Here is a 21702-nt window from a genome sequence, read left to right as displayed (position 1 = left end):
CACCTGTGCACCAGGCAAACAATTGCGTGTGTGGCAGTTGCGAAAGAATGCTCACAGTTGAGGCATGGTGCTCAGAAGTACCATTAGTGTTGCACTTCTTCATTTTTCTTTTACTACACACAACTTAAAAAATTTTCTGTACCACTTGTACCACTGCATCACATGCTTTCAAAACGTTGGGGGGGGCTTTGGTTGAGTTGTATGAGAAGGCATTCATCTCCACGAGCACGTACTGTGGTCTTGCGGTGTTTCAGAAGCTAGTTTTTAAAAAGAGAGAGAGAAAAAAAAATATAAAGGTTGTTAGGTCACGTGCTATGTAAATCACACTGACAAAAATTTGAGGAAAAGAAACTTAAATGCTAAAAAATATGGTATTATATGTATACTTGAGCAAGTAAAGCTACAGTTGAACACATTGTGCTTACAATGAATGCAATGTATGTTGATATTAAAGAGAAATTTTTGCTACAATGGCAGTTGAGAAACTGGTCTTCAAGTGTAACATATGTAGCTTAGTCAAGCTACAGCACTACTTTGTATAGATGCAAATCGACTACATAGGCTGAAGCGTACAGGTGCTGCTATGCCAAGGTTTGTGGCAACTGGGTAATAGCTGCAAATTGCTAGCTGCGAGATGCTGCATTTAGACAAAGCAAGTTGCATATAGAGTTTGCTTGCAAGTGTCTGCCAAGTCCACTGCTGTAAGCAAGGACGGTCACAGGACCCATTTGTTGCCAGAATGTACTGCGTGAGATACGAAAAAGGCCCCTCTTGTATCATCTTGCACTGCCCCTTTCCTGCTCAGCAGGTTCACTCTGTTGACACATTCGAACCCCCACCCCTTTGGCATTTGCTCTGCACTGTGATTGTGCACTGCAACTCACTAGGAGTTCCTTATAGGCACAAATTTTTTTGTGATCCTGGTGCATTGTGCCTGACTACTTGGGGACCTGCATGGCATATTAAGTGCACTTATCGCTTGTCTTTTACATGCTGTGGGATGTGGCAATGATGTGGCACCAGGGAGTATGCCACCAATAGCAATGTATATGGTAGTGATTGTCAGTGCTAGATGCAAATTGTGAAATTTTACTGAATGCCTTTTAATAATTTGACGAGAATACAGTATATCTGGGCTGTCATGTAGCTCAAGTGGCAGGCTACTTTTTCTACTTCTCCAACTAGGCTACTAGTTGAAGTATGGGAGAGGCCTTTGGGGCCCTGCAGTGGGCCCCAAAGGCCTCTAATGACCCAAAGACCAGGCTGATGATAATGATGTAGCCCAAGTGCTGCTTAAATATAGGTGATGTTTTGCAACTTATTTAATTAGTACATCCACGAAGGCATTGTGGTACAAAGTACGTTTTGCTGTGTGTCACATAGGGACACTGAATATTGCTTTACCAAAGGTGCTGCACACTCAGGTTGAGCAAGCTAGGCCACTAAGGCACACCAGCCTCTTACATGTATCCAATGCTCTAAACTCATTATCAGTTCATGGAAGTGTGATAAGGAGAGTAAAATGAAAAGGCAAAAAAGTAAAAAGAAAAAGAAAGAAATTTGAGTTGATGGCACCTTGTGTGTTTATGTATGCTGGAATTCTCAGTGAAATTAGGTTCCTTTTAATTTTTACTCTAAAAAGAGTTTGCTCTTCTTAGAAAAGTTTTTGTCTTTGAGACATACAGACCAGACATGTAGTTATAACTGTTTTAGAATCATTGCAGGATGCTTGTAACTTGCTGACTTTGTTATGTCCTCTATTATAAGCAGTGTGCAGTAGTTCACTTGCACCCTGCTGTGAAATAAGGGGAATCATGACTTAGCCACCTTACTAGTTAAAACTCCAAGGTAATTCAGTTACAAAAAAAGACAATGATAGTAGGCTTCCACTGTTCTTTTGACCAGCTCATGCCACAGCGTGGACTTAGTGTACACTGTCTTCTTTGGCTGCGAGTATGGCACACAGGTTTGTTGTGTTCGAGAAAGATGAAACACACATTTGAAATCCTGGAAATGCCTTGCATAAAAAAAGAAATGGTGGTGACAAAGAGAGGGCATTACAATGGTAGTGGAGCATATTCAAGCATCATATCTATTGAAATTGCTATTTATCAGGAAAGCTTTACTTGGTTTTTAATTTGACTACGGGTGCACGTTCGGTTAAGCAACTCCATAGAAGATTGAGTGCTAGCCTTTTCATTGTGACATTTTTATCGGTCACAATTAGCATGGTCTTCTTCCTGCAATGATTTCTTTTTTATTCTCACTGGCTCGGCTGTTTAAAAAATTTATTATCAAAGAGAAGCATTTTTTATTTTATTTTTTTTTTTTTTTTGCGAATGTGTGTTTTCGCAAACTAATGCTAGAAGCAAACACCAACCTAACACAATGAATACTATTTAACTCTTTCCGTACCGTGCCCATTGGGTATCGTTAGCCCGCTAACTATAGTTTGAAATGCCAGCTTCGAGACTTTCCGCCCCGCTCACGGACACACTGCCTTATCATACATGAAGGAGGAGAACTATTCTTTTGTTTCCTAAGCAGTTCGCTTTTTTCCCTTAGGCGATGATTTTTGAACGCGCTCCGAAGTTTTCGCGCTTGTCAAAGTAGAAAGCAAAAATGGCCGTCCGCTATCGATGATTTGAAACACCGCTTTCGAGACCTTCCGCGGCGTTCACAGACACTCTGCACCATAGAACATGAAGGAGGAGAACTATGTTTTCGTTTTCTAAGAAGTTCGCTTTTTTCATACCAGGCGTTAGTTTTTGAACGCACTCCGAAGTTTGGCAATCATCACAACAGAAAGCAAAAATGGCCGCCCCTGGGAGCCTACTGGGAGCTGAAGCTTCCCAGTAGACATTAGGCAGCACTACTGGTGCTGCTTGGAAAAACAGAAAAGGCAGAGATGGGCAGATGGCACTACATTCAAAAAGTGTTGCAGGGTATTGATCAGAATCATCATCATCAAGCTGGTGATGGGTTAACTCTGTTACATTGGGCTCAGCTTCCACGTTTGGATTTGCATGTGTTTTCCTTTTAATAGGGGATAATTTATGGGCCATTGTGGAAATTTGTGGCACAGCGTATTGTTTCACAGTTGTGCCCAAGTTGTGTTGCCTTGTTATGACCAAGTGCCAGCCTGTTTGTTTATGTAATTTATTTGAGTTTCTTTTGCTTTTATTTGAGTTTCTTTTGACTTGTAAAATTTTGCAGTTTCAGAATCCTCATCACTGGATAGTGCTGACAGTGATATCAATGCTGTGCTACAACAGAAGCTACAAGAGTCAAAGGAGATGATTGATACCCTGTCCCGTCTGCAACAAGAGCGGCTTAGTGCCACGCCACCAGCACACCTGAGCCATATACAGGGTGCCAGTGAACTGGAACTTGAGCTGGGTATGTCCCCACTGTCAGCCTCCTTAAAATTTTTTCTCCAATTTATCATAATAGGAATTCTTTATGTGGAGCTCCTTTTGTTTTTTCCTTTCTTGAGTATAACATTTATCCACAACCACATGATGCCAAGAAAAGCATAAAGGTCTGTGGTTCTTAATCAAAATTATAAATGATAAAAGGTAAAGGAAAATGAAAGTTGGCAAAAGAACAAGTTGCCACCTGTGGAACCGAACCCACATATTCTGCATTATCTGTGCAGTGCTCTACCAATAGAGCTACAGCAACTGCTGTTCTCCCATCTACTTTCTTGTGTGTCTGTGTATACAAGATATGACCCTGGGAGCAGTGTAGAACATCATTTTAATCACAGATGTCGTTTACTATGCAAGGTAAAACTTCACTGTTGTGTAATATTGATACAATGAAGTAAAGTGTCTGTTTTACTGACTTCATTATACAGTTGACCCCACTTATAGTAATCTCAGATATAACAATCTATCGGTTAAAACGACTACATTTCAGTGTATTTACGATTTTCCGACCCTGCCTATTGAAACTGCTTTCAGGGATAACAAACATTTTTTTAATTGGTGTACTGTTATGACTGCTTCAAACTCAGTCACAGTTGAAAGAGGGTGCACGCAAAGTACATACCAAAGCATGGGAGCGTGACTAAACTAGGTGCACGGCAGCGCATGCCTTGCTCCAGTCCAGTTGCCACGATGATACTGCCTTCAAAATGCGCGAGCAGCCGCCGCGTGCAGATTGCGGAAGCTGTGAAGAAGGCCACTTGCTGTCAAGGCATGCCTCCAGGGAGGATGCTTACATCATAAACAGCATGAGGCGGGGTGTGCACTGATGTGTGCACCGATATGATATGGATGCCACGATGGTAGCACTCTCATTTTCGCACAGCACCACATGCATTACGCCTGTTTTAGCGATTTGGAATCACCATCTACATACTTCCACCATGGGATCACTGGCCGCTTAGGCATTCCTATTGTTGCTGTTGATATCTACACAGTCAGAGTCTGAGAATGCTGGGCCATGCACTGCCACCATGCAGTGTTGCAAAGTAGGGGTGCACAAATATTCAAAGCTTTTGGATAACGAATTGAATAGTCACTATTCGTAAATGCAAATACTTGTCTAATACTTTTCAAATATTTCCAAAGACAACTGTCCCCAAATGAACATTAAATTGGAGCAAAGCACGGTAAATTTCCACCCCCACGGCCATAGTATAAATAGCTAAAATATGAGAATTTGCATAGTGAAGTAGGCTACGTCGCTTAGCTAGCCATAATTTACTGGCTGCACAACGATCATTCCCACTCCCTCAAGAGCCCTGTTCATGCTAAGACACTACTTATTTTCTCCTAATGCTTAATGTGTGCTTTTAATAAACAACACTTTATAACATACTATGACAGAAACTTCCAAACTTAAAGAATACTGGGATATGAACATCATTTTATATTAATTACAATAATGGCTATTCATTATTTAAAAGCTATTAGAAAAGTATTTTATATTTGATTCAATTTGATTTGCTTCTTGCACTATTTGATTCATAATCGATTCATTCTCAAAAATTGCTATTCATGCACCCCTGTTCCAAAGTATCAGCGGTTACTATGCTGTTATCAGGAAATCACGATTCGGCGGCGCTTTGTTTGTCTTATTGCTGATAATGGTTCGTGGTGACGATCTACCTCTCGAACATTGCATTTCTTTCCACTGAAAGCAGCATAGAAAACGTAATTTTACTGCTCATGTGTGGCTGATGCGAAGTCATAATGCTGAGACCACAATATCCAAGACTTTCGCATAATGGTGGCATGCCGCAGTAGTTTCTGAAATTTACGCTTCCGGCCAACTAGACCGCTTCACTCTTTTGCATAATATAGTCATGTCCCTCTGGTAGTAAAATATATCAAAAGCTCTCTAATAAAAGATGGCAGTTGCACTTGCAGTTTCGGAATGACAAATGACCGGAACTGGACACCATTCTGCAAGAGCTATAAAATGACGCATTTTGTTTTTTAGATGGGCATTTCTAATGGAAATTTACAGCTAGGTGCGGAAGCGCACCGGGAACAAAAATAGCTGAAAATCTGCTGTTTGGACTCCACCGCTTCTGAATTGCAACTGCTGATGCCAGCATCAGTGCAGTCAATTTTTCTGCATTTTTAAGGGCGAGTCTAAATAAAACAGACTACTGATTAACGATCAATTTTTGCGGGACTGTCGCATTCTTTATAAATGGGTTCGACTGTATATATAGGCTACTGTATATCGCCCCTCTCGTTGCAGCATGTCAGCCCCAGTGCACTTACTTGCGTTCGTCAATTCCACATCCCACGGCACCAACTCTGCATGCTTCACACATGCATCTGTGCAGTGAGCTACCTCAGGTGAAGCTGAGGTTTTTGATCAACCTAGCTGCTGTTCGGTCAAAATTCAGGAAATCTGCATTATGATACTGAAGCATGGAAGCTGTTGCATAGATCATCAATTGCATCACTAAAATGACAAACAATTCTGAGACTTTCTGAGGGCCAACTGCCACATTGGTTGAGTGCCACTTGAAAGCTTGGTGATCAGTTAGTGATGTCATTGGACATCAAGAAGGAAAAGGTGTTTGCCCTTTCAAAAACAGTCTTAGTTCTGTGCACAGTTAATGTGTGTCACTGCTTGGATGCAGTTTTGTGCAATTATATTTTGTTAGCGCTGAAGTTTTGCCAACACCTTTTCATTTTTAAAGCATTTCCAGAGGTTCACTGCTTTGCTGTGAGCTGTTACAGATATCCACTAAATGATTTCCTTTATTTCTTGTTCTAGCGGAAAAGATTGCAAAGACACTTTCTGAGCTGGCTTCTCATGTAAGTTAGTCCTTCCTTTTCAGCCATGTTGTTGCATGCTGTTTGTAGGTAAACATGTTTGCACAGGATTAAGGTCTTGCATTACTGTTTTGTGTAGTTTAACTGCTCCATTGTACCTTAATACATACTGGTTTTTACTCTAGTAGCTGTATATGGGTTCTTTGAGCTCTCAATATATCCTTCCAGCTACATGCCAAACCATGAAACTCCCACAAGTTTAAACACTATGTTTAGCTTTGAGCCACACATAGGTTAATTGTACCAACAAGCCATAGTGACAGGTCACTGCAGAAAGATACCTAACCCACATGTGTGCCACATATTTACGGAACGTTTTGAAGTGCCTACTCGGCGAGAATCGTTGCAGCACAATACATGACACCGACGTGCGCAGAAATTGTGGGGCCCTAGCGCGTTGTCGTTTTCCTATTGTGTAGTGTTTAAGACAGCGACTGGAAGACGAAAGGAAGTCAAGCTGGTAGGTAACACCATAATATAATGCCGCCAGAGCCAAAATGTGACTCTCGGTGCAGGGAATAGCAGCGCATTTGCTGGAAGCGATTAAAAGTGTGCAGTACGCTTCCAACGGTACTATGCCCCATGCGCTGTGAAACAGACTCGTAATACCATTGGTGGCAATGCCTGTGAATATGACGTGTAATGACCCAGGAGGAGAAACTGAGTGTGCCAGAATTTTCACACAACATGGGCAGGCGGGTGCTGCGGGGAAGCTGCCGTGGCATGTGCCTGCTCTCGAGTGTGCATGCCTCACGCCTTGTACAGATGGGGTCTAGCAGTCAGAAAACGTATCGTACAATCGCAGTTTAGTGATATACTGAGTGTTGATGCTGAAAAATTTTGTTTTGTGAAAACATATTAAAAAGTAAAAAGGAAGCGTAACTGTATTGAATTATTTTTTTGTGCTCTCGATCCCAAACATTGGCACCGGGAAATCATAATAGGATCCTATCTTTGAGGTTCTACTGTATAGTAAGTCGCAGAGGGCTTAAACCAGACCAACTTTCTACAGCAATTTTTATCCACTTAGGACATACCTTACATGTGCAAAAGCCACATGAGTGCTGGATTTTGTTGTTTAGACAAGTTTTGCTTAATCAAAATTTGACTTCAGTTTACATGAAAATTTCATCAAAAGTGGAAAGCAAAAATAAATTTTTCTCATTTACATATAATGCAGCATTTGTATTTTGCTTTTAGTTCAGGTTGGAAACTTGAAAGTGGACCATTGATTTACTGCTTTGCCAATAGCTTCAACTTCATGTGCTCCTTAGTATCATGCACATAGGTATTAATTGTGCTGAACATGTCTTTTGATTCAGGCATCTTTGTTTGTTCTCTACTTTACCGATTACATATTGATGACATTCAAACAAAGACCCCTAAATGTGACATACTGAAATAATTTAAGCATTGCTGTGCTTCCCGATTTTTTCTGTATGGTATGATGCTAACGTTCATTTTATTGAAATTGTTTTAGACAGAAGTAGATTTATTTGCCTTGATGTAATTATTGCAGCTTACAGGCATTGTACATTTTATGAGTTAGCTGAGGCTTGGCAAACTTTCTGTGGAGCAGCACATTGAAAGTACATGTTAAGTTAAATTGTGCAGTTGAAACCACTGGTCGCCCTAAAACTGCCCTGTTAATCAAGTACCGCAGCCACATTAATTTTCATGTGAGACAGCTACCTGTGGGCATTCAAAGGGTGTCTCTCAGACTTCATTATCCCCTTCAGGCACGAGTTATTTATGTCCATTAAAAATTTAATTGCGTCACATTTCTTGCATCTTCATAATAATAAAGAAAGTATAGCTGCAGAACAGATTAGGAGCTTTCAGTTCTTGAGTTACTTTTGTCAAGTTTGCGGGAAGTGGACTCAATATTAGAACTCTCTTCAGGAAAGTACTGTATTTACTTGAATCTAGGCCGGCCCCAATTCTAAGCCAAGTCCGAAGCCAGAAAAAAAGAACTTACCCCGAATGTACGCCGAACAAGAAAGCGAGGACAGCATTCACAAAATGAAAACAGTATTTATTAAATAAGAACATGCCAAGCTCATTCTTCGTCGCTATCTTCCTTATCACTGACATCTCCTTGTGGTGGGCACACAAAAAGTGTCTCCCGTTGCCCCCCCCCCCCCCAATGATGGATGTTTTTGTCATTGATGTCAAAGTCCCACCCGGCATGAACGTTTGACGATGCCTCTGCCGCTAGCACAACTCTTCGTTTGAAAGTGGCAGCATAGTGGTATCGCCTGTTTGGTGCCATTACAATAGTGCCACGCCGCATGCCGATACGACACAGGTCAAAATGGCAACGTCGCTTGTGTATTTCAGTTGGCTACTGACACGGCTAGTAACATCTGCAATACTGAGTTTTCTAGATTGCGCTAGCTATGCACCATATTTATGAACTTCAATTAAAAACTGGCATGTTTTTTAAAATCCTCGAATCTAAGCTTACCCTAGAGTTTGGTGTATGATTATTTAAAGAAAAACAACTGTCTGCCTAGATTCTAAGGAATACGGTAACTCAATCACTCCTAGAAAGCACCTATCCAGCCACTTGAATGTTGCCGGATGTAAAGCGTTGTGAAAAACAATGATAGTGAGCCCACTACATAATGACACACTGACGCCAAGAGCAAGAACTGAGTCGGCTACCTTCCAACATGTTTTACTAAAACACTGTACACCTATTATTGAAACTTGCAGCACAGGTCCAATCAGACATGTTTCAAGGCTATTTCGACAGTGCTTATGCTATTGATGCGCAGTGTTGGCATGCACAGTTGTGCACACAGCCCCTGAAGGGGTGATACAAAACTGTGTTTGCAATTGTCTGCCTCTGGGCACTGTGAAGAAACTGGTGTTTGAGGTTGCTTTTTTTGCGAATGCAGGCGAAGCCAGGAAGCATAGTGAGTGTGGAGGCAATCCGCAAGGCCATGGGCATCAACTACCCTCCCACAGCACCCTGTCATCACCACCACTCATGCCCACATGTGGCATCACCTTACAATGTCTCGACACATGACCTCCCTGATAGCAGTAGCAGTAACGATGTCTCCTTACGCACTAATGACTCTCCTTCTTCCAACACCTGACTCTTGTCTCCTTCGAAAACCTACACACAAAGATATGTAGGTTTTCGCTAACATGCTTTGTTAAGCCAGTGGGCCAGGAAGGATTGGAGAGCACATTGGGCACACGAGACATTTTGGTGTTCACTGGTATCGGGGTCTTTTGGAACGTTGTGCAAGCTAAGTCCTGTCAGTAGTCTGCAGTGGATCTGGCCAAGAGCAGGCTTGTGTTTTGCCAGCAGTAAACTCAACGGAGCTGGTTAGGAACAAAAGGATGTTATTGACAGGAGAAAGAAAACCCACAAAATGCACTCAAAGGGACAAGCAGTGTGGGAGATTACGATTTTATAGGTTTGGGTCAAGAGAACAATGACCGCTGTTTAACTCTTCACACACATTCTTTTTTCTTTTTCGCAGAGAAGCTTTGTGAACCTCTTTAATTTCTTCTGTCTGCTAGGAAATGTTCAGCACACCTGTTTGTCCCCCACATGGTCACGGTGGTCACGTCTTCGTGAAAACAGAGCATGAAGAACAGAAGGCATATCCGTACATTTTGCACTGCCTCACCCATTCCGGTCATCAGACACTAAATGAAGGTACGACAAGATTTGGCTAATTGGTGTAGATTTGGATAAGTGATTATTGCGGGGGCAGGACTGGCTAGAAAGCAAAACACTGGCTGTTTTGTGTCCTTCCCCTGCCCATTTTATCTGTTTTTTTTTTTTTCTTAGTGGGCACTAATATTATAGCAGCTCCTACATATGTAAAAAGCTTTCAGCCCTGCCGATTTACCTTAGCTCTCACTCGGCTTGACTGCAGCTGTTCAATGCGCAGACATCAAAACATGATGAGGTAAGTCATAGGTGTCATTGAGGGTTCCATATATTCCGCATGAATAAGGGATGCTTGTTGCCAGCTTCGAGGTTTTACGTAAAGCTTTGTGCGCATGCGTAGGTCAGGCTGTCATGTTACCAAGTTGATTTAGAATGGATTCTTGAGCTGTTATTTATTGCTTTTGTACATAGCTAAAACCAAGTAAAGCTTTGAAAGTGAACTTAAACCTGTATACTTACTGGGTGCTTCAGCGAACACTTTCAACATTTTTTAAGCATTGCCTGTAGCAGATAGCACAATTCTAGTTCGTGAGCTGGTCTACTTGAAGAGGCAGACATACTTGCAAAAAAATTGAAATGCACAATTGACTAATTAACAAAACTTTACTAATTAAGCTAACTAATTACCTTGTGGCCCATATTGCAATTTACAAATTCTAGCCGTGAAGTTCACAAGGCAAATTCACTTGGAACGAATTCTCAGGATGACACCAGTTTTTAAATATTAATTCCGAAACTTTGCGGAGAAATCCGTTCGCATTCCAGTTACTTTCTTAACTAAACGTCGTTTATGCATTCAGCCACAAACGTAACTGGAACGCTAATGCATTTCTCCGCTAAGTTCAGGAATGATTATCTCATCCTTAGAAGTCATTCCAAGCGGATCTGATCCGCCTTGCGAACTTCACGGCTAGAATTTGTAAATTGCAATATGGGCCATAAGGTAATTAGCTAAATGGTTTATGATTTGTTAATTAGTCAACTATGCATTTGCATTTTTTTGTGCAACTAGTGTCTGTCATTTTGAGAAGACCACCTCATGAACTAGAATTGCACTATCTGCCACAGGCAACCTTTAAGAAATTTTCAAAGTGTTCACTGAAATACCTTGTATATACAGCTCAACCTCGCAATAACGAAATCAGCAGGGAAGACGAAAAAATTGGTTTCGCGAGAATTTTGTTGTTGTGAAATGAGACAACACAGATAGGTAATGCATCGCAGAACCAAACTTTACTGTCGAAATTCCGTTAGCCTACTTTGGCAAGCTTTGCTCGAGGATATAGAACCGCATTGCCGACAGTACAAAGTGCACCCACATCTGTCGATCAGCAGTTGTAGCACTGCCGTGGAGCAGTATTCTCGGTCAATTGCTTTTGGAGATATAATCATTTTTACGAGATTTTGTGTAACTCTGCATCGGATGCAGAGCAACAGCGCTCCACGCAAGCAGCGGAATTTCTCCAGCGCACGCTGTCGCTGCCAACGTTGTCTGGTGCCAAGCACAAGTGATTGTATCACGTATACTTGGAGGCAATCAATCGCGATTATGGCCCCTTTGTTCAAATCTTGCGTCCGGCGCCAAATCCGCATGCAATGCCTGTTGGGTGGCACCAAAAACCAGCATTCTTGAAGCAAGGGATACATATTCCTGGACGATATCTCAATCATGGCCCGATGCATGGCACTCCATGCTGCAACCACCATCTCAAGCGCCCCAAACAATTCCACGTCAGTGGGACGTGGATTTCCTTGTTTTCGCTGCATTTTTCTCACCGAGGCGCACATTACACACTGCACTAGGTGTGCAAAATCAGTGTCATGTGTGGTAGCAACATGCGTGCCGCTTCGAACGGGCGATCAGCAAACAAGATGGTGGCCATGACGTGTTTCCAGCGCACGCGTTCGCTTGTGGCATGCTTCTGGCGCGTGGTTGTTTTTGTAAACAGAAATTGCTGCACCCATGCAAGTGTAATGTGGGGGTGTTTTATGAAATTTTAGTGCAAAGCAATTGTATTTGAGCACATTTGTAGCCTGTAGCCATTTTGTAGGTAATATACAGGGTTGCGTTCCAGCAAATTTCGTTGATGCGGTATTGTACAGTGACATTTGATTGTTGAAAGGTACAAAATGCTTTGAATCCTATGGGCATTCAATGGGGATACGAAAATATTTTATTGTCGCGAGGATTCCATTGTCGCAGGATTTTGTTGTTGCCGATTTCGGCTGTAGTATATTAGCAGTACAGGGTTTGTGCACTGAAACTTGGACACATGGTGGCACTATAGCACTTGGTGACGGTGTCAGTTCACCATGTTTGTGGTTATACACCACTCCTGTGGCAGTTGCCTGTGCTACTTCCAGCATCATTTCGATTGTATACACTGCATGCAACTCATTCATTGTGCCTGTCTTTGTGTCTGATGAAGAGGGGGTCGTAGACACTCCTCAATGAGCACTTCACATGAGCAGTCTTCGAAAGAACTCGATAGCTTACCATGTATATGCGAGATGTAATTTGCGAGACAAGACCTACATGTGTAAAACCTACAGCCAGTAAAAATGAAAGCGCTTGTTTATGTCAGTATTGTCATCATTAAAACAATGGGCGACTTCACTAAGTGGCAATCACATGCTCTTGCCAGAGATATTTTCTGGTACTCCAAGAATGGGTTGGTGGTGCAAATTACAGCGATCAGTAAGGCCTTAAGGTGTCGCTCTTTCTAACCTTCGTCGCACAGTCGTATGTCAGCAATCAAAATTGCTGAATACGAGGTTCAAGCTTTTACATCATCTTGAAATCCTGAGGATGTAAAGAGTTCATAAGCTAAACTCTGGCCCAACTTTCTGCTGTACAGGTAATGCACATTCAGACATTTAATGAGAAACTGTTGCTTCATGACTGTTGTAAAAGCCCAGTAGCGAAGTTTTTATGGTGCTCTGTATGATGCATTCTTCACATGTTGGATGGCATTGGTGTGATAAAAACATCATCATTGGGCTTGTTTCTTAAGCTAGTTGAACAACCAGAAACTGTGCACTTCACCATTGAAATTGTAGCCTGGCACAGAAGCACATACTCAGGAATCTGTTAATATGTACTTAATCATTCCACATTTGCACAGCACATTTAGTGAAGCATTTCAACCCAGGTTGTCCTGAAATAGCTGCACCATGTGACACATGACGAGACAAAAGACTATGGCTTAACAATACTGGCAAAAGTGCTTTATTAATTGCTATGGGGCAACCAGGGGCCGTATTCTGAAATGATCCACTTCAATGATACTATTGCGTTCGCCACATCTCTGCCAACGCCGCGTGCTGACTTGCTGTTTTAGCAAAACCAGAAAATAGAGCCATCTAGTAGTTCTGGCCTACGCCAATTTGATGTTGTGGTGTTGTTGAGGGCTCGGAACATATAGTGAGTAAACGAACGCGCCTTTTCGCGGTCGGTTGGTGGTGTAGTGTAGCAGAGACAAGAAAGTTGGTAGTTTAAAGTATTTTTTTTTTATGGCAGTTTGGACGTGGTTTTACACAGCAGTATTTGTTGACTATCGATAGGCTATTGCATTGTGTTGCCATGTAAGCAGGAATTTTTAGTGACAGTGTCTTGGAACAGCTGGCAGCAGCACCATGAACAATACGTTGGTGGTGAAGTGTAGCAGAGACAAGTCAGACGATGCCGCTCTGGTGGCGCACGATGACTGACACGCAGATGCGGAAACAGTGTGTTGCTTTATAACATCATCAAAAATGTGTTTTGCAAGCGCATGAGTTGTAGCACAATATATTCTTTCAAATAAAACATTTCACACTTCCTTTTTCAATTTATTTTACCTAAAACGACCTTAGCCAACCGTAGTCAGTGCACAGCACCCGTACACTTGCACGGTGCGCTCCCTCATGCATTGTGAAGCGTTTGAGAGTGTGTGTTGGTACTGCATGCTGTGATCACGGGTAAGCAGCCAGTTGCTTTATTGAACGTGACTATCGTCAAGGCGATAGTATCGCCAAAGTGGATCATTTCAGAATACGGCCCCAGAAGGATGAGAGCCAGCACTGAAATAGATATATTCATTATAGTACTTGGCTTCAATCATTTCCCGACTTGTACATAGCAGTGCATGGCACTTGGACCAGTTTCAGTGCATGCACCCTATACTGCAGTCGCAGACTGATTTTTTTCAGGCCTACTCAATTATTTGGACGTGTTCACCGTAAAAAAAATAAATAAATAAATAACACTCCAGTAAGACCCTCCACTCATTACTGTGACAGCAGACAGAAATGAAGTCCACTAAACCTTCAGCAATTTCTTCCAATGCTTATAATTTGTGGGGCTTTCTGCAAATATTTTTTTTTATTGCAAATGTCACATAAAGAGTACTTGGCGTCTGTCTAATGTGCGTGTGCAGGCATAGCTAGGGAGACTTTTGGTGACAGGGCAATGCCATTTCCTAACTTGCACCTTTTGTCACAGAAAATTGGTCAGTGACTGACTGTATATGGTTTGCAACTGTCTTGAGACGTTGATGGAAGTGGTTTGTTGCAAGTTTTAATAGCTTTTGTAAAGTGACCAAGGAGTCACTGTGCAGCTGATAAAGGCTTGCACTTAAGCTCAAAATCAAACCCGAATTGATTTAAAAAAAAGAAAAGTTCTGTAGCACCCTGACCATCTAATTTGAATTGCCCACTCACACTTCGTCGAACTTCAAAAATATTTGTGCTCTGAATGTGTTTGCAGCAGCAATTTCGGAGCCACCGAATTCTCATTGAGCAGGACTTTCTATTTGTCATGTTGCTTTCTGCTGTAGCACTGCTGTATATTGGGCATGTTGGTACTCTAACTTGGATAAAATTTTTAGCGCCAGCAGACAGAAGGAAGACATTGACAATACAATACACTTCGTGTTGTTAGTGCCATCTTCCTGTCCTCGTTCGCTGGCGCTAAACATCTTATCCTTTCTCCTTTTTTTTAAAACTGATTCTTTCCAATATGATGCTATGCTGCTGTTTAATTACAAGGCAAGCAGTGCAGATGTGTTAATGTTGGTTGTTGGCTTATGCCTGTATGTATTTGGTCTGTATTCTGACATTTCGGCTATTTGTTACACTTTGGGTCATTTTCTATCGTCTAAGCCTGATGTGTTTTTTGGGAGAAAAGCGACAACAGTCTCTTATCAAAACTTTCTGGCTTTATCAAGGCACTGTAGAAAAGTTTTCTGTTGAGCATGTTGATTAACATACTTGTAAAGCGTTTTAGCACATGCAGACAGGGCAAGAGGAAGGCGTAGACACCACAGTGCAGTAAGACATAAACACCATATCGTACCGTGTTGTTTACATCTTCCTCGTGACACTGTCTGCCTGCACTAAAATGCTTTCCATATTGTAAATTAACTTTTACATTGCTATCAAGTGTAGGTCTAGTTTTTACACCTAAGAGCATTTGATTCGTGGTAGCTTTGTAACTGCATTGCCTCATTACTTCAAAATTGTCCAAGCCCGACTTTTTTGTGCCTTCCTTGTGAAGTGCAGAAAATGTTTAGCAAGTCTATACAAACTCCTAGCTGCTGATTTCAAGATCCCAGCTTAGGGCCTCAGTTCCTCAAGAGGGCACCAGATCGTTAATTGCTGTTTTTAATGTGACCAGTTCAAACCATGTGCCATATGGAGGATAACTTAGGGGCATGGAGAACAGATTTCCCCAGTACATAATGGAAATGCAAGGCAGTGGTCACATGGATTGCAAGTGACTTGCATGCAGGTCAGTCAGCATGGTGCAGTGGCCGCAGGTCACATTGTGAGCATCTTGCCGAAAGATGAATGCATTAGGCACTGATGGAGATAGCTTGGGGAAAAGGTGAAAGGGGTCATTCTGCTTTGAAATGAGCAATTGTACGGGACCACGATTGTGCTCTGTTCTCTCTCAGACCAGGATTATCTTCTGTAGTGTAGAGTGATGAAGGAAAGAGTGGAAGATGTAGCTTTCATCAACATGGTCATACGGCAGCTTGCGGGAACTTCACAGTGCTGACTGTTGCACATGCAGGCAATTCAAAGAACGGCATAATCACCACCACCGATTTCCATGGTGTATCATGAGCTCTGCTCAACAGACACGTCTTTGATTAAGGCTTGTGTTGGGGGTAGTTGTAACAGTATAATTAGAATACAGCACTGCCCACAATTAATACAGACACACAACACAAACATATAGATAATGAAGCAAAACTTGTGTGGACTTAACTCTGCAGCGCTGTATTCTAATTAATTACACTCTATGCCATGCAACCAGATTCCTTTTGGCATGCATGTTGAGCTGGTCACATTCTAGAAATTGAGGTCCATATTGGGGATTGTTGAGTTGGCAGCTGTATTATAAGCAAATGAAGAAAAATGCAATATCTATGCGACACCACTCCTTTAAAGTAAGCATCTCACTGTAAACCATTGCTCTCTTGCCTGTGAGGATTGTTTGTAAATACATTTACAAGCATAATATCCAGTGATGCCCAGAGTGGAACATCACTAAAATTTAGGTTCACCTAAATCTATTCACTCAACATTCAAGGTTCCTTGTAGCATTTGTTATGGACTTCAGTATTTTACCAAACACACTTTTAAGAAACTTTTCTGTGTCTACATCTGCTCTACACATTGTTTGCTTAGTTCGAACCTGCTATCTCTTTTGACTCGCTTATGTAGCCCCTGTGTAGATTTTTTTTTTATTGCCTCTGTGTGCACAAACACTAGATGGACACAAATGTGTGAGTGACCTCTTAACAGCTAATGCTGTCAAAGGGTCTAGGAAGTGTTGCACAGGCATTGTGAAAACGTTAGGTGTAGGTTCCAGATAAAACTTAAGATTGCTGCTCAGTAGCACATGCAGTACTTTATGTGAAGAAATGTTTGCTCTTCTACTGCATTGGGTGCAAGTATTATAGATGGTAGCTATTCGTAAGTAGCCAGTGGCATAGCCAGAAATTTGTTTCGGTAGGGAGGTTCTCTGCCGACAACTCCCACTCCTCCCCCTCTCTCTCTCTCTCTCTCTCTCTATATATATATATATATATATATATATATATATATATATATATATAATGTGTGTGTGTGTGTATGCATATGCGCATGTGTGTTATATACACATACACACGAATCTGCCGGGATCCGGTAGTTGAACGCACATAGGAAAAAAAGAATGCTTTATTTTCTACATTTCGGCCGGTGTCTGGCCTTCGTCAGGGATTTACCAGACATCAGATTTTACCAGAGGTCGGACCCCGGCCGAAACGTAGGAAATAAAGCATACTTTTTTCATATGTGCGTCCTCAACCTATGAGTGTGTGTGCGCGCGCGTGTGTGTGTGTGTGTGTGTGTGTGTGTGTGTGTGTGTGTGTGTGTGTGTGTGTGTGTGTGTGTGTGTGTGTGTGTGTGTGTGTGTGTGTGTGTGTGTGTGTGTGTGTGTGTGTGTGTGTGTGTGTGTGTGTACCGAGGTTGTGCAGCATGCAAAGACCAACTCCTAGCACTCCCTAGACAAGAATGCTTTAACAATGAGGATGCATGTTCTTGCGTTGCCAAAAGAACACTTTGCTTAACTTATGACAAAAGCTTTTCTTTGCTAAGGCGTGCAGCCACTTTGCATCAAATTGTGCCGTCATCCTTATGCTATTTCTAAAAGTGATCATAATAATAAAAACTAAAATTTCATTTACCAATTTATGTATTTATATCATGTATGGTGATGACCTAGCTGGTACATGATTGGAAAAATCAACATCATTAAGAACTTGGCCAAACAAGAACAAGACAATGCGCTATTGTGTGTCTTGTTTGCAGGCCAGACTTAGTGCAGCCTACGTAACTGTGGAGATAACTGTTGTTTTCCAGCCAGATCTTCTAGCGAGTGGTAAAGCCACGGTTACGTACGGAAGAGGGCTGGTACTATATCGCAAGCCACCTATCACTCAATCACGCTTTCGGTGTCGTGGGCATGCTATATTATTCTGCACTTAAGAATACTGGAACGAAGCATTGCGCTAGAACTCCAATAGTGTCATATGATTAATGTTTCAGTCACTTTCGTAGACCTGCTGTCCCACATGTTTGAATATATGTTTGGAAGTGACTTGCAATCATGATAGTCGTCACGCAGCGCATATCGTTACTTGATCACACAAATAAAGACAGTCCGAAGCAGGGCTGCTTCCTGTTTAGAAGCCTTTGTGAAAATTACGTCATCCATAGTTCGCAGTAAAAGAAGAGCCATTAGCTCCAAGAGATTAGTGCCATGTCTCCTGACACCCGTCTACTCTGAAAATTGCCAAGACATTTAGTTAGGATGGGTGCTCCACAGCAAGCAGCACGTGTTACGATGGGCTAGGTGAGCCTCAGTTAGGCGACTGGCCGCGGCCATCTGGTGTTGAGCGATTGGGCTTTGACGAGATGCACTCCCTATGTCCATAAGTATCCGCCAACTTAGTTCTTGGTGCCTTTTATGCACGTCTCCCCCTCCTAGTATCCATCACCCCACTCCCCTTCTCAAAATTCTTTTCCGTTAGTGACTGTCACACGCAACATTCACTGGGTTGTTGAACGGCGCGGCAGCCCCTTGCGTTCCTGTATTTCTGTTTCTTCATGGACTTCGAAGCCATCCACCTACCTGCCCTCCCACCTGTTTGTTGTGGCAGTTTCTTAGGTTCCCTGACCCAGCACCCCTGTCCTTGATATATTTTGCTGTGCACAAATCAGTATTCTGTATGTCTTTCTTGTTCCATATTTTTTTGCCCTGTTGTCATATTTAGCAGCTTGTACTAATTAGCCCTACAGCAAGCTCTTCTGAAGTTTATTAACATAAAGTCAGAGACAAGGGAAAGAAAAATAAGAAAAAAGGGGGGAGGGTGGGGAAAAGCCCTTCAATGACATGAAGGCCTGGTGGGGAGCAACAATGCCCAAGTTTTATGCATGTGCTCATCCCATCTTTATCTGTGTGGGGAATTTTTAGCGCTGATTCCCCCTCAGTAGTTATGGTTAACATGATCCAGCATGAGGTAGAGGCGCGCCATGAGTGGGGCCTCAATGTTCTGTGCATGGGAGAGGGGATCGCCCCCATGACAGCCCTCCCCTCCCCTTTGGACTGCCACTAGTCCTTGCCTCGCTTTTCCTTTCATCTGTGTCGCTCTTTTGGAGCCCACCTCCTGAAACTTTGTTCTATGGGGAAGGGAGGTAGGAGGGTTCATCGGAAAACTTCAGTGTTTTTTTTAATTCCCCCCCCCCCCTGGCTATGCCAATGTAAGCAAATTGTGGTCACTTGTACCTTTGGCGGGCATATGCATTGGGGGGCATATGCATTAAGAAAGGAGAGAAAGTGAAGCGGTGCTCGTCACATGACCAGCATGTGGGCCTTAGGTTCAAACGTGAAAGAAGGCAAGAAAGGAATGTTGATTGCAGGTGCCAGTCAAGGCAGTGGGAGAAAACTTCTACTTTAGGGAGGGTAGCTTGCCTCCTAGCACTGGCCTCTCAATATTTCATTTACCTGTATTTCTGCTGTTACTAAACCACATTTAAAGATTATTTTGGTACTTCTGCATGGCCCTTTACAACTTGTGTATAACGAAAATATCCCACTGGGCATTGAGAAGGACCCTTTATACGGATGTTACCAGGCTCTGTCAGAAATTTTGGTTATACCCACCATGGTGGCGTAGTGGCTTTCGAGTTGCAGTGCCAATTCGAAGAAACGGGATCAAATCCTGGCTACAGGATCACTTTTCTTTTTGTGACCTGCCTTGGTGTTGGGCTGCTAAACATGAGGGCACAGGATCAAATCCCGGTTATGGCGGCTGCATTTCAGTGGGACCGAAATACCAAACCACCGATGTACTTAGATTTAGGTGCACATTAAAGAACACCAGGTGGCCCAAATTTCCGGAGTCCCCCACTACAACGTGCCTCGTAATCGGATCATGGTTTTGGCATGTGAAACCCCATAATTTTTTTATTCTTTTTGTGCTTTCGATGGTTTCGACAGGAATTTAGGAAGCAGGCTCCTTTCCCAAGCATGTCACTTCTAAAAGCCGAACACCTGGCCGGGGCAAACTTGTGCCCATTTTAACCAATGGGCACCCGGAGGCGCTGGAAATCAAACCCACAACCTCCCACAGCTGAGGCGGGTGCTCTACAACATTTCAATGGGGGGTGGAACACAAAAGAGGCCATATACTGTGCATTGGGTGCACATTAAAAAATCCCATTTAGTCAAAATTAATCTGGAGTCGCCCACCATGGTGTGCCTCATAATCATGTCATGGTTTTGGTGCATAATACCCAGAAAATTTCATTTTTTTTCATTTTGGTTATACACGGAACACTACCCAGACGGTGTTTTACGATTTTCTATCACAAGAATTTCTCAAATTGGTTCCATTAATGGAGAACATAGGAGAAATTTTAAATGTTGCACAATCATGCAGCCAGGAGGCAAGCTTCACTGCTAATATAATGACATTCCTTCTTGCCTTCTGCCATAATGCAGACAAGGGACCACGTCAGATGCCCTCAACCCCATTTATGTTTTCTTTGTTTGTTGTACAGCATACTTTTATGGGTGGTTTTGCACCTGCTGCATTGAACGATTTACCAAAGTCGCGTGCCATAATTGGTGCCATTGCAGGTAGTGAATCTGCCATAGAGGCACTCATGCATGTGAACTTGGTTCTCCAGCTGGAAGTGGAGCTCCATTAAGAGGGAGGGTGTCGCAGGCTTTCATTTGAAATTTCAGCTTTTTTTGCACCATGCTGCGGTTTGATACTTTGCAGATACAATAGGTGTGTGATCTATGCACCACACTTGTCTGCTTGCAATGCTCAACGGGCGTTACAAGCGGACAAGTGTGGAGCCTTTTCAGTGGAATGTAATTTAACAAAGAAAGCATTTTATGCCAAGAAGCCACAGTCCACTCTGCATTTTGAATCAGCCACATTAAAAAAAATGATATAATACATAATTTGTTGCGCATTTGAGGTCTTGAGATCTCGTACTGCGATTATGGAGTCAGCAGCTAGCTAATAAGAAGGGTATAGGCTTGGGCTGATTGGTAATACGTAGTTGCACTGGAAGCATAGTGCGGGAAGGACGATCGACAAAGACGAGACAAGACAAGCTCTAGCTTTCAACCCAGCAATAAACGTGTTGAAAGTTGGCGCTTGTCCTGTCTAGTCTTTGTCGATTGTCTTTCTCGTGCTATGCTTCCAGTGTAGCTAGCTAACAAAGCAGGAAAATTGAGTCGAATTTTGTCACTACTACTGTATATAAATTTTGACCTTCCTAGTGCTATGTTACTGTGTCTCCTTTGTTCACATGTCTTTATCCTGATAAATAGAACAATTGTAAAAATACTAGTAACTAAATTGCACTTACCACAGTGGGCTTATGCATTCAATGCGTGTGAGATACTTCAACATGATATCTGTAACGTTTTTGTTGCATTGCACTGCCAATACATGGCAGCAGTTTCGTGTAAGGTCTGTATGCGCCAACCTGGATCAATTGTTGGCCTTACAGCCACCAATAGATCCCTCATCAGTGTTATATCAGTGCTTATGTGTAAGTGGGAGATCCTCGCTCTTTGTCTCTTTGTCATAAGTATTGCTGAATTTTTACAGTGCATTCGTTAAGATACATATATATGGTTGTACA

At 42.3% G+C, this 21702-nt stretch overlaps 1 protein-coding gene across 6 annotated transcripts in view; it reads left to right on the top strand.

Moving 5' to 3' along the window:
• The window catches only part of LOC142564614 (bromodomain-containing protein 7-like), a 118401-nt gene that overhangs the window by 53879 nt on the left and 42820 nt on the right, over window positions 1-21702 (top strand). For 5 of the 6 annotated variants that reach the window (XR_012824628.1, XR_012824629.1, XR_012824631.1 and 2 more), the window contains exons 13-15: window positions 3217-3399; window positions 6247-6287; window positions 9846-9984. Coding sequence is in view for 3 of the 6 variants with exons in the window: in XM_075675694.1 (XP_075531809.1) it covers window positions 3217-3399; window positions 6247-6287; window positions 9846-9984 (363 nt within the window). In the remaining 3 variants the exon portion in view is untranslated. Of the gene's footprint in view, window positions 1-3216; window positions 3400-6246; window positions 6288-9208; window positions 9985-21702 lie in introns of those variants that run through there. The other variant, XM_075675703.1, reaches the window with a different exon arrangement.

This window comes from Dermacentor variabilis, chromosome 1, assembly GCF_050947875.1.
Source record: "Dermacentor variabilis isolate Ectoservices chromosome 1, ASM5094787v1, whole genome shotgun sequence".
NCBI classification, from domain to species: domain Eukaryota; kingdom Metazoa; phylum Arthropoda; class Arachnida; order Ixodida; family Ixodidae; genus Dermacentor; species Dermacentor variabilis.
This window is presented reverse-complemented; position numbering and strand designations above follow the sequence as displayed.